The 13537-nt window shown below is 34.8% G+C and overlaps 1 protein-coding gene across 2 annotated transcripts in view; it reads left to right on the top strand.

Moving 5' to 3' along the window:
• ADAM10 (ADAM metallopeptidase domain 10) overlaps positions 1-13537 on the top strand; it is a 135671-nt gene that overhangs the window by 33550 nt on the left and 88584 nt on the right. For both annotated transcript variants that reach the window (XM_034994504.1, XM_034994505.1), the window contains exon 2: positions 4069-4219. In XM_034994504.1, coding sequence (XP_034850395.1) covers positions 4069-4219 — 151 coding nt within the window. The remainder of the gene's footprint in view (positions 1-4068; positions 4220-13537) is intronic.

The raw sequence follows: 13537 nt of genomic DNA, 5'->3' as shown, positions 1-13537 counted from the left end.
GTGCCTGTTCTCACTGGCTAGACTGAAAAAACTCATAATTTGTGAAGCAGTGGGGTAGACTACTCAGATAGGTCTTGCTTCAGTAGTGGGGAATAATTAACCCTACACTGAGCACTGTTCTAGACCCCCCTAACAAATCATAAACGCAAGACCCAAAAGGATCAGACTGTTTCCACGTAACTATACTTTCTCCTATAACAAAGCCTGAGAATATTTATAAAAATACAAAAAAGCTTAGCACCCAACAAAGTGAAATTTGCAATGTCCGGCATCCATTTGGTGAAAGATTATATTAGAAGGCATGCACTGAAGCAGGAAAACAGCAATCCATAATGAGAGGAATAAGCAATTAATTGGAATCAACCTGTAAATGAAACAGGTATTAGAATTAACAGACAAGAATATTAAAAGAGTATTATAACTCTATTTCATATATTTAAAAAGTTAAGTATAGACATAGAAAATATAAAACACAAATTAACTTCTAGAGATGAAAACTATACTGTTTTCAGTGGAAGATGCAGTGGATGGCATTAACAACAGATTAGATATTGCAGAATATTAGTGAACTAGAAGATACAGCAGTAGAAACAATTTAAAATGAAAAGAGAAGAAAGAATTTTTAATGAATATGAAAAACCAGCAGTTAACTGTGGGAAAAGTTTGAGTGTTCTGATACACTTGTAATTCAAGTCCTGGGGAAGGATGGAGAGAGTTAAAAAAAAAAAAATTGAAGAAATAATGGTTGAAAAACTGTCCACCCACAGATCCAAGAAGTTCACTGAAATAAAGCTCAAGAAATATGAAGAAACACATGGTAATCAAATTGCTCAGAGCCAGTGATAAAGAGGAAAATCTTAAAAGCAAACTAGGGAGGGAAAAGATACATTATATTCAGAGGAGCAAAGATAAGGATGACAGATTTCTTCTCAGAAGGAATACAAGTGAAAAGATGGTGGACTAACATTTTTAAAGTATTTAAAGAAAAAAAATACAAACCTGAAAGCCTGGAATGCCCAGTGAAAATATCTTTCAAAAATGAAGACAAAATAAAGACCTTCAGACATATAAAAGCTGGAAGAGTTTTTCATCAGCAGAAGAAATGTTAGAGGAAATCATCCAGAAGGAAAATGATACCAGATAGAAATATGGATTCACATAAAGAAATAAAGAACCCTGGAAATATTAATTAGAGAAGATTTTTTTTCTTGTTATTTAAACCTCATTAAAAGATAATTGTTTCAACGAAAACAATAACAATATATTGTGAGCTTTATAAGATATATATATATATGTAAAATATACAATGGCAGTAATCTCTAAAGGCCAGCAGGAGAGAAATGGAAGTATATTAATGTCAGGTTCTTATACCTGAAGTGGTATAATATCATTTAAAGGTAGGCTGGGATAAGTTAATGATATATACTATAAGCCTTAAAGCAACTACTGAAATAACCAAACAGGATTTTGCTGATAATCCAATGAAGAGATAATAATGGAATCATAAAAAAATAATTAGTTCAGGGGTGCCTGGGTGGCTCAGTCAGTTAAGTGTCTGCCTTCGGCTCAGGTCATGATCTCAGGGTCCTGGGATGAGCCCCGTATCAGGCCCCTGGCTCAGTGGGGAGTCTGCTTCTCCCTCTGTCACTCCCCTCACTCGTGCTCTCTCTCTCTCAAATAAATAATAAAATAAAAATCTGAAAAACACCACCACCACCACCACTACCAAATGGGTTAAAAAGTAAAAGGATGGGAAAAGATACACTATGCTAGCTCCCAAAAGAGAGGGGAATGGCCATATTATTTATTTATTTTTTATTCTTATGTTAATCCCCATACATTACATCATTAGTTTTAGATGAAGTGTTCCATGATTCATTGTTTGTGCATAACACCCAGTGCTCCATGCAGAATGTGCCCTCCTCAATACCCACCACCAGGCTAACCCATCCTCCCACCTCTCTCCCCTCTAGAACCCGGTTTGTTTTTCAGAGTCCATCGTCTCTCATGGTTCGTCTACCCCTCTGATTTCCCCCACTTCATTCTTCCCCTCCCGCTACCTTCTTCTTTTTTTTTTCTTAACATATATTGCATTATTTGTTTCAGAGGTACAGATCTGAGATTCAATAGTCTTGCACAATTCACAGCGCTTACCAGAGCACATACCCTCCCCAGTGTCTATCACCCAGTCACCCCATCTCTTCCACCCCACCCCCCACTCCAGCAACCCTCAGTTTGTTTCCTGAGATTAAGAATTCCTCATATCAGTGAGGTCATATGATACATGTCTTCTCTGTTTGACTTATTTCACTCAACATAATACCCTCCAGTTCCATCCACGTCGTTGCAAATGGCAAGATCTCATTCCTTTTGATGGCTGCATAATATTCGGGTAATGGCCATATTAATATCAAAGTAAATTTTAGGACATAGAATATTACAAAGAATAAAGAAGATCATTTGATAATGATAAAGGATTATTTAAACCAAAAGGCATGATAGTCATTAACATTTATGCATGTAATAACAGCTTCAAAAATCAGTGAAGCAAACAACTGCAAGGAGAAATAGAAAAAAATTACAGTCATAGAGCTTTCAATACCCCTGTCTTGATAATAGGTAGATAGAAAATCAATAAGGATATTGAAGACTTGAACAACCTTGGTAACCAACTTGACCTGGTTGACATTTATAGAATACTCAATAAGAGCAGAGATTGACATTTCTAGAACATTCATTGTTAACAGCAGAATACATATTCTTTTCAAGTGTCCATGAAATATTTGCAAAGAGAGATCATATTCTGGGTTATAAAATAAGTGTGTGATAGATGAGAAGTAACAGACTTCTAATAGGACATGGATCAAAAAGGAAATTAGAAAGTATGTTGAATAGAATGAAAATGGTAACACAACGTAACAGAATCTATGGGATGCTGCTAATGCTGTATTAAGGGGATATTTATAGCACTAAACATCTGGATTAGAGAAGAAGTGAAGTCTTAAATCATTGGCATTACTTTATGAAACAAACAAGAAAGAACAGTCTCAAAGTAAGCAGAAAAGAAATAATGAAGATCAAGTGAAAATCAACAAATAGAAAACAAAATGAGGGAAAATGAAAGGAAATAAAAGGGTTTTGTTTTTTTTTTTAAGAAGATCAATAAAATCAATAAATTTCTAGCCATCCTGATCAGGAATGAAAAAGACAAGCTGTAGATTACCAATATCAGGAATGAGAGAGATGACATCACTGAAGATTCAAAAGATATAAAAAAATATAAGGGCATATTATGAATAAATTTATTTCTATAACTTTAACAATTTAGGCAAAATGGACAAATTCTTACCGCTCACTTAAGAAGTATATAACCTGAATAGCTCTTTTTCTATATATGAAATTGAAATTATAGTTAAATTCCTTTTCACAAAAAGAATTCTAGGCCAAGATGGCTTTACTGGTGAACTCTACCAAACATTTAAGGAGGAACTAATAACCAATTCTATATAAAAGTGTCCAGAAAATTTAAAAAGGGGTATACTTTTTCAATTTCTCTTTTACTCTAATATCAAACCTTGGCAAAGATAGTACAAAAAAAGAAAACTATAGACCAATGTCTCTCATGACTGTAAAAGATAATACACAGTGACCAGGTAGGGTTTATTCAGTAATGCAGAGTTGGTTTAATATTAGAAAATCAGTCAATTTAATTCATCATAATAAACTAAAAAGAAAAAATCCATATAATCAACTTACTAGGTGCAGAAAGAGCAGGTGACAAAAGTCAGCATCTGTTCCTGGTAGTTTTTATCAACAGAGTATTAATAGAAAACTTAACCTGATAAAAGACATCAAAGACAAACCTATGGCTAACATTCAAACTTTTGTGTGTGGGTGAAATTCCCATTACAATAAGTTTTTAAAAAAAAGTATGTGAAAGTAAAATACTAACATTAGTGAGACAGTTGTTTCATATGTATTTGTAGATACTTGAATAATCATGGAATCATATTAGAACTAGAATGGACCATCAAGATGATACTAATTCAAACTGTTTATTTTTTATAGGTCAGTATGGAAATCCTTTAAATAAATACATTAGACATTATGAAGGATTATCTTATGATCCGGATTCATTACACCAAAAACACCAGCGTGCCAAAAGAGCAATTTCACATGAGGACCAGTTTTTACGTCTAAATTTCCATGCCCATGGAAGGTGAGTAAATTTCTTGCTGAGTCTGAAGTTTTCCTATATTTAATCTAAGTTAAAAGAAGAAATTTTATACCATTAATTTTCCTTCTCTAAAGGAAAGGTCCCCATTTGGAAATTCAGCCTACACTAGAATTTGGTATATATGCAAAAAAATGTTTTCTTTTAAAAAGGATTACCCTTTTTATATATTTTTTTTAAGATTTTTTTTTCTTTTTATTTATTTATTTGAGAGAGAGAATGAGATAGAGCATGAGAGGGGAGAGGGAGAGGGAGAAGCAGACTCCCTGCTGAGCAGAGAGCCCGATGCGGGACTCGATCCCGGAACTCCAGGATCATGACCTGAGCCGAAGGCAGTCGCTTAACCAACTGAGCCACCCAGGCGTCCCAGGATTACCCTTTTTTATATTAAGGAAACAGTCAAACTTAAATGTTTTTAAATTTATGAATCCAGTCCTCTGTTGTATTATTAGAGGATTTTTAAAAAAGATTTTATTTATTTATTTATTTATTTATTTTTAAAGATTTTATTTATTTATTTGACAGAGAGAGACACAGCGAGAGAGGGAACACAAGCAGGGGGAGTGGGAGAGGGAGAAGCAGGCTTCTGCCGAGCAGGGAGCCCGATGTGGGGCTCGATCCCAGGACCCTGGGATCATGACCTGAGCCGAAGGCAGACGCTTAACGACTGAGCCACCCAGGCGCCCCTATTTATTTATTTTAGAGAGAGAGAGATGGAGAGAACACAAGCAGGAGGAGCAGAGGGAGAGGGAGACAGAATCTCAAGCTGACTCTGCGCTGAGCACAGAGTGGGACGTAGGGCTTGATCTCCTGTCCCTGAGATCATGACCTCAGCTGAAACCAAGAGTTGGATGCTCAATGACGGCACCACCTAGGTGCCCCTAAAGAAGATTCTTTTTTATAATTTCCCACTACTTTTTATATGATTTATGGGGTCGATATATCTGTCTTAGGGGGCCAACAGTGAAGGTAGCTCGTTTTATGTCATTAAGTCATTTTATTTCTCATTAACTTATTTATTTATTTAGAGAGCGCACAGGAATTTGGTGGGGCAGAGGGAGAGGGAGAAACTGAATCTTAAACAGGCTTCATGCCCAGTGTGGAGCCCAACATGGGGCTTGATTTCAGGACCCTGAAATCATGACCTGAGTCGACATCAAGAGTTGGATGCTTAAGTGACTGAGCCACCCAGGCGCCCCTAACTCAATTTTTTATCAATTCTCAAATGAGTTAGAAGACAGATTAGCTATTGTATGCTCATTTCTCAGAATTGTTAAGGGATAAAGAACAGGGACCCAAGGGAGAAAGGTAAAAATCACATTTATTTAGTGCCTGGGGTATCCCAGGTGCATAGATGCTTTATATGCATTTTCTTATTTTAATCTTCTCAAAACCCAAACAAGGTAAATATCTTTTTATATCCAAGAAAACTAAGGCTCAGAGAAGTTAAATGATTTCTTTAAAGTTACACAGCATAGATTTGAGCCAGACCTGGCTCACTTAAACCCCATATTTTTTTTTCTTTCTGTGGGTTAGGGACGCTTAGATACAAAATCTTGGGAGTATTCTTTGTTAGACTCTGCCTTGCTTGCTGTAATTAGTAAATCTATTCCTTTTGTTCTTTTTCTACTGCTGTAACCCTGATTTATTTAGCTCCTAATAGGTTTCCCAGCTTCCACTCCATTTATCATTAAAGCTATCCTGTGGACTTCTACAAGATGACTCTTCCTTAAATGCTTCCTTTTTCATGTCAGCTTATTGCTCTAAAGTCTTCAATTAATGATTGTAAGCCAGATTTCTTAACTTAGCTTTCAAGATTCTCTCTAAATTAATTCTAGTCTATTTTTCTAAGCTTTATTCTGTTTCCCAACATTAAGTGTCTTTTTCATCCAGAATGATCTAATTGCTGAATATACCATGAACAGCTTGTTTTCTGTGTCATTTATCTTAAATCTTGATTATCTTTTAATGTACTGTTAAAGTTCTTCTTTAAAGATTTACTTACACCTTTCTTGGAGCCTTTAAATAGGTGAAATGTACCATTGGCATTTGATTCATTCTGTCTTCCTTTTCATGTGTGTATTTCATATTTATTTTTCTAGAACTGTATTTTTTGTTCCTCACAGGAAGGCATCCTGGCTACTATTTAGTAATGTTTATTATTTGTACTTATGCTTAAGTACAGATGTACAGATGCTTAAGAAAGATATTAAGGGATGAAAAATCAGATAATAAATGCTATGAAGCTTAAAATGTTTTATGCATGGAAATAAATGGATTACTTAAATTAACTTATTTTCCATATTTAAAAGTAATGATCATTATAGAAAAAAATACTTATAAGTTATAAACTCTCTTACTTTGATATAAAGGAGGTAAAAAGATTCATTTTACGGTCTGTTTGATTTTCTGGATAAAAATTTTAGTGGCAGCAATTCATATAAATTTCTATGAACCTTATCTTCAGATATTTTTAAATTACCCATTCTTTATTAGTACCATGAAGTAATAAGCAATCATTAAGCCTTCCTAAGGTTTTAGTGACCACCTCAAAATAAGTTTAATACTGTATTCCAAATATAGTGTAACTACCAGAAGGAAAAGTTGAGATTCTGGCTGCCTTTGGTTTGGATACCACATTTCTATTATATGATAGATTTTTATTTTTATCTGTCACGTGATTCATATCGCACTTGTGGCAAAACTAAATTCCTAGGCTCCTCCGTCTTCTTTTGGTGTATTTATGTGTGTGAGTGAGAGTGAGCATATGTGAGTGTGCATGCTGTTGTTTATTAATCCAAAAACTTATTTATTGACTGCTAGTTAAAGGTTACTTAGTTTAGGCTGTGGGTGGTAGAAACAAATCAAACATAGATCTAATAGGGGCAGCAAGATGTGTGTTAGTCATTTTATAAGAGGAAAATGTGATATGGTGCTTTATAGGTAAAATACTATAGATATTCAGATGATGGAGAACTTATTCTTACTTATTTCTCTCAACAAAGGACCTGGAGCCAGGAAATTTCATGCGGTGTGTAAGTGGTCATCTTAGGTACTTTTAACAGAAATCTGTTTAATCAACTATATATACACATACTACATTCTCTAGAATAGATCCAAATTGAGGTATTGTACTTTATTGTCTCAGTGGTTATACTTGTATATTCATGCTGTGTCAGAGTTTGTGCCCTGGGCACCTGGGTGGCTCAGTTGTTAAGCATCTGCCTTCAGCTCACGTGGTCCTGGGATTGAGCCCCCCGCATCAGTCTCCCTGCTCCAGGGGGAGCCTGCTTCTCCCTCTTCCTCTGCTTACCACTCCCTCTGCTTGTGCTCTCTCTCTCTGTCAAATAAATTAATAAAGTCTTAAAAAAAAAAAAAGCACTTGTGCCCCAATGTGTGCTGTCCTTGTGCATTGTGACTAGACTTGTTATCTATTTTTCATCTTTTAAAAAATAATCAAGTAGAGTTTATTTCTCCTGATTGTATGGTAAGGCTTAATCCCCTAGAATCAGATCTCACTATATTTTAATAAAGTACAGAACATAATAAATACTGTGCAGTTAACTTAGAAAAAGGGAAAATACTTGAAAAGATATTTATTCTGTTTAGGTGGACATTTATGACTTGCATTTCTGAATATTAGCACAGTCTCTGGGTCTGTGTGTGTGTGTGTGTGTATTAAAGTCATTCTTTGTGCTCTTTGTTTTATGTTTAAGTATAATGAGCAAATTTCTTTCCAACTGGCTTCCAAGTTTCCTAAATAAGAAAGGGTATATGACATCCCAAGTTTACAGATATTAATGTTAAATGAAGAAATGTTGAGATTCTTTAAGCCCACAGTCCATTCTTAAGAATTCCATGAAAAACCATTGCTCTTGAAATAAAGTTTGAAGTTGTTTGAAAATAAAAGTCATGTGAGGCAGTGCTACAGGAAAGATTGTTAAGGAAAGATAAGTATTTTGTAACATACTTCAGTAATATTCATTAGGATATTAAAATATTTTGATAATAGGTGCTAGGTTAAAAGATACTCTTAATTTTGCTGAGAAATTAGAAATCAGTTTTCTTGATTTCAGAAATTGCTTCCCTTGGATAAGTTTTGATAAATGGGATGCCTAAGTGAGCATTGCTTCTTTAAGCTCACTTAGCAATATGTATATCAATTATAGCATTTAGTACATTTTATTATAACTTTGTTTACATGCATATGTCTTTTGTTCCCTGCAAACTTGAAGGGCAAAGTCTAAGTTGTATTTACCTTTTTTATATAGATGGTGGTCATTTAAGTTATTTGAATGAGTGAATGAATGAATGAAGCATTATGAAGGGAACACAACATTTATAAGCATAAAGTTCTGACAAGGGGAGGTATATAATTAATACTTTTGTTTAGGTCTGGCCTTACCAGAGAGTTTAATCAGAAAAAGTAAAGTATCAGTTGCTTATTGCATCTTTAATTTGATGGATATTAAAATACACTAAAATATTAAGAAATAGATTTTCAGCTTAAATATTGTGTAGTCTGGAATATCTCACCCTTTTTAGCGATTGTTCCTAATCAGTAAGTAGCAGGCAGATTTATTGCATTGTGGGGTGCAGGATTTTTAAAATACTTGTGGAAAATTTGTTCTTTATCAGTCCTCTTGTTCATGTGAAAGTGTGTGATGCGCCAGGGACTGTCCGTTGTTATTCCCTTCCCTTATTCTACTTTGATACTAGTAAAAGACATGTTTTATCCTACAGTCCCTGGCTTTATGGTCTTGTGTTTTAGGTTTGTACATTACCAGTGCACTGCAGTTTCATTAGGAATTTTGGTAGTGTGACTTTCATAAAATGTAAATTTTATATTGTTCAAGTCTGGGTTTTATATAATATGCTGAAATATTACGATAGTCCTATATTGAAATAGATGAAAATTTAGAATAAATAAGTATTCTTGGACTTATCCAAGAGTATTAGTTAGTATAGCCTGAGAAGAATGGCAAGCTTGTTTAGTAGTGATTTTTAGTATAGCTCACAGTGAGATTCTGATGTTGTATATATATATATTTTTAAAGATTTTATTTATTTATTTGAGAGAGAGAATGAGAGAGAGAGAGCACATGAAAGGGGGGAGGGTCAGAGGGAGAAGCAGAATCCCTGCTGTGCAGGGAGCCCGATGCGGGACTCGATCCTGGGACTCCAGGATCATGACCTGAGCCAAAGGCAGTAGCTTAACCAACTGAGCCACCCATGCGCCCTGTATATGTATTTTTTTTTTTTTTAAAGATTTATTTATCTGCCAGAGAGAGAGGGAGAGTACAAGCAGGGCAAGTGGCAGGCAGAGGGAGAAGCAGGCTCCTTGCTAAGGAAGGAGCCCGATGTGGGACTCAATCCCAGGACCCTGAGATCATGACCTGAGCCGAAGGCAGACGCTTAACCATCTGAGCCACCCAGGCGCCCCTATGTATTTTTAATTTATGCCTTTTGTTGCAACCATCATTGAAGAGAAGCATGAGGGATCATTCCACTATTCCTTTTTCCTAATAGAACTTCTGTAAATTTTCTGAAATACTTCTTCATAGTGGTATTTAAGAAAAATAAGTAGAAAGAATATCTGAGAACTCTGAAATAATATAGTTTATCTTTTTGGTAGGAAGTATGCATATACTGTTATATTAGATTCTGTTTTTTCTTATTGTGTATATATGTATTTTTGAACCTTTTCCTTTCTTACCTTGTTTTCCAAATTATGGACAGTCATCTTTATTTTCTGGTCTTCTCACCACTTGTCTAACTTTACAGGCTTTTATAGATTTGATGGTTCACATCTACCAACTTTTCATTTGAGTGGAAAGCCACTTAATAAAGAAACTTGTGATTTTATAGGAAGGATAATAAGTGTATTGAAACAGTCATAAACTAGGTAGAGAAAGGGAGTACAGTGGTAATTCAGAGACGGAGTTCTCTACTAACTTCACATGTGTTATCTAGAGATTTCTTATGAGCCTCAGTTTCCTCAGTAAAACCTTGAATTTTGGACATGATAATTTTTAGGCCCCTTCCTGCTTTAAAATTCTATAAAATATATTAATAACACTCAACTAAATTTACAAAAGTCAAAACATTGTGTAGTCAGTAATAGACTATTTTTTCTGCCTCTGTGTTTAATTATTTGCATACATAATAAATCAAAAATTGTTTCTAATACATGGTTTGTATATAGTATAGAAAGATACCAGATTTTTTTCCTTAAGTTCCCGATAATGTTTTGGAGAACTTACACGTTTCTTTTTTCTTATTTGACAAGATAATTCTTCCTAATGCCTTTTAATAGTATGCTTACAAACTTTTCAAAACAAATGGTCAGACATTTGATTTGACATTTTCTTTTGCAGTTTAGAACTTAAGTTCTCCCTACTGCTCATATACGAGGGTATCAAGAAGGTGGCCCAAGGAATTTGTAAAAGACATAAATATTCCCTTTAATGGATCCTGACTGGATTTGGGTTAGTCTGGAAGTATCTTGGTTTTATCTTTGTCATACCATGAGTGAGGTAGCAGAAAGCTAGGACACTTTTAACTCTGTGGAAAAACCAGCACACTTTGAGAAGCAGAGGTAAGAATCCAGGGAGCCCAAACAGATGCCAGCTCGTAAAGAACAACAAGAGAATAAATTTGAATTATATAAAAATATTGTTATGCATGAGGAAAAACAAAATTTTGAAAAACACTGACTTGGCACTGAAATCTTTCCCAGCAAAATTTGAGCAGGTTGGAGCAAAAATTTATAAAGAAAAAGGGTATTTATTTAGTACCTACTTTATGTGAGATACAGTACTCTTTAGCATATATTATTAAGCTATATGTCACACTGCTTTTTGTGTCAGACGTGGATTTCCTAGGAGGTGATATTCTTTATTCTTGCCTGTTTTCTCTTTACACAGAAATTAAAAGCCTAACAATTTTTTTTAAAGCTAACAAATATGTTAAAAGTCTGAAGAGACACTGGCTATTTGAATTACTTCTTGAATCATAAGGAAAAACGAGCTGAGTTGGATTCATGTTAATTTTGTATTTAAGAAGCTAAGTTGAGAGCTGATGATTGCTCTGAGTTTAGCTTCTTAGATATGATTTCAGTTGAAATACCATTTTTATTTTACATGTTTTTAAGCACTAAGCTAGGCTTTATGTGGAAGAGATGGAATGAGTGTTAAAAAAAAACAAACCCCCCTCCCCCCAAAACCTGAGCTTCCTCCTGCTCAGGGGAGGAAAAGGGAATGGAAGTGTAAGAGTATAAAAAGTACCTTTCTGGGGTGCCAGGCATGCAATTCTTAATCTCAGGGTTGTAATTTCAAGCCCCATATTGGGCATGGAGCCTACTTAAAATAAAATAAAAATAAAATAAAAATTCTGCCAAAAAAGTGTTTTTCTGACTGTTTTTAACTTTTGATACCTCATCACCTCTAAAGTTCATCAAAAACAGGCTTTTGAGGGGCACCTGGGTGGCTCAGTCGTTAAGCATCTGCCTTCAGCTCAGGTCATGATCCCAGGGTCCTGGGATTGAGCCCCGCATCGGCCTCCCTGCTCCGCAGGAAGCCTGCTTCTCCCTGTCCCACTCCCCCTGCTTGTGTTCCCTCTCTGGCTATGTCTCTCTCTGTCAAATAAATAAATAAGATCTTGAAACAAACAAACAAACAAACAAACAAACAAAAAAAACAAACCAGGCTTTTGATGTCAGAGTTTCTAAAGTTGTTGATCTAGACAGTAAATGTCAGAAATTATGTGTATTTTAGTAGTAGAAAAGCCCATCATTCATTTTCCTCAATTGTAAATTATATTTCATACTAAAATATTGCATGTGCAGTTGGGTCTTTTATGAGATAAGTTCTCCAACTTAGATTTAATTTGGATTCATAGCCATCCTTTTTTTTTTTTTCTTTTCTGTTATTCAATTGATTAAGCCCTATGTAAGTTGTGCTGTTTCTTAAAAGTGTAGCAAGGGTTTTATATAACTAAAAGTTATTTAAATGCTTATCCTATTTCATTATACTTGAAAATCCTTTTATATAACTGTTGAATGGGTATGTTTAGTTTATTGGTTTTATGCTTGTTAGGATTGTTTTATTAAGCATCAGTGAAGTCTTGTATAGTTGTATGCTACTTTAAAACTGGTAACTGTTTAAAAATTCTTTGGTAATCACATATATAGTTTCTTTTTGAAAAGCTGAATATTGAGATTCCTCACTTGGTTGTATCATAAAACTTTCTAACTTCTTTTTTAACTTCTTAAAAGTCTTTGCTTCTTTGGGTTGACATTTTTTGGGGGGGAGGGTTAATAAATATTTTTCATACTTACACATAGGGATAAAATCAAGTTGTTAATTTGTGTATGTCTCTGAAATCTTTTAACTACTTCAAACTAGTTCTAAAACAGTCTGAATGGGAAGAATAATGCTGAATCAACAAATCAAATATAAACCGAAAGTCTAGCGTTAGAATCTTAGATATGTTGTTATGGGACATATAGTTGTGTAATGTAGCAGTATTTTTTTTAACCCTAAACCACAGATTCATTTGAATGGATTTTAATCTCTGGATTGAATGAAAAATACATTGTGCATTTCTTTTTGTTTAAATTTATTTGAGCTACAAGAGATGTTTCTGTAGTTTTAATATGCTGTAATTTACTGAGTCCACTTTCATATTTTAAGCACCTAATGTATTCCAGGCACTTTAGTAGTCACTAGTAATAGACTAACTGAACAGACAGGTCCTTGCTGGTGAGGAGTTCATGGATTCATGAGAAAGGCAGGTGTTGGATTAGGAATAACAGCTGTGATAAATATTAAGAAAGGAATGTTCAGAAGATTGCTATGAGAGCATTGGGGATGCCATCTTGTCTGGAGGTTAGGGAAGGCCACTCTTAGGAGATGGCATTTAAACTGATCCTGGAAGGATGACAGAAGAGGAGGTGGTTAGCCAAAGAAGGGAGTGAAATGTGTTCTAGACAGAGGAAACAGCATGTGCAAAGATACTAAGATGAGAAGTGGCGTGTTTATGGAATTGAAGGGATTTCGGTATATGAGGGATCTTAAAATGTGAAGGAGTATGGTTCCAAATGAGGCTGTAGATGTAAGTAAGAGCCAGCTCTTTGAGAGTTTATGTAAGTCATGGTAATGATTTTTTACTTAGCCTTGGAAGGTTTTTTTTTTTTAAAGATTTTATTTATTTATTTGACAGAGACACAGCGAGAGAGGGAACACAAACAGGGGGGTGGGAGAGGGAGAAGCAGGCTTCCCACTGAGCAGGGAGCCTGGTGAG

The sequence above is a fragment of the Mirounga leonina genome, unplaced genomic scaffold (genome assembly GCF_011800145.1).
Source record: "Mirounga leonina isolate KUSES-001 unplaced genomic scaffold, KU_Mleo_1.0 Mir_91, whole genome shotgun sequence".
Lineage (NCBI taxonomy): Eukaryota > Metazoa > Chordata > Mammalia > Carnivora > Phocidae > Mirounga > Mirounga leonina.
This window is presented reverse-complemented; position numbering and strand designations above follow the sequence as displayed.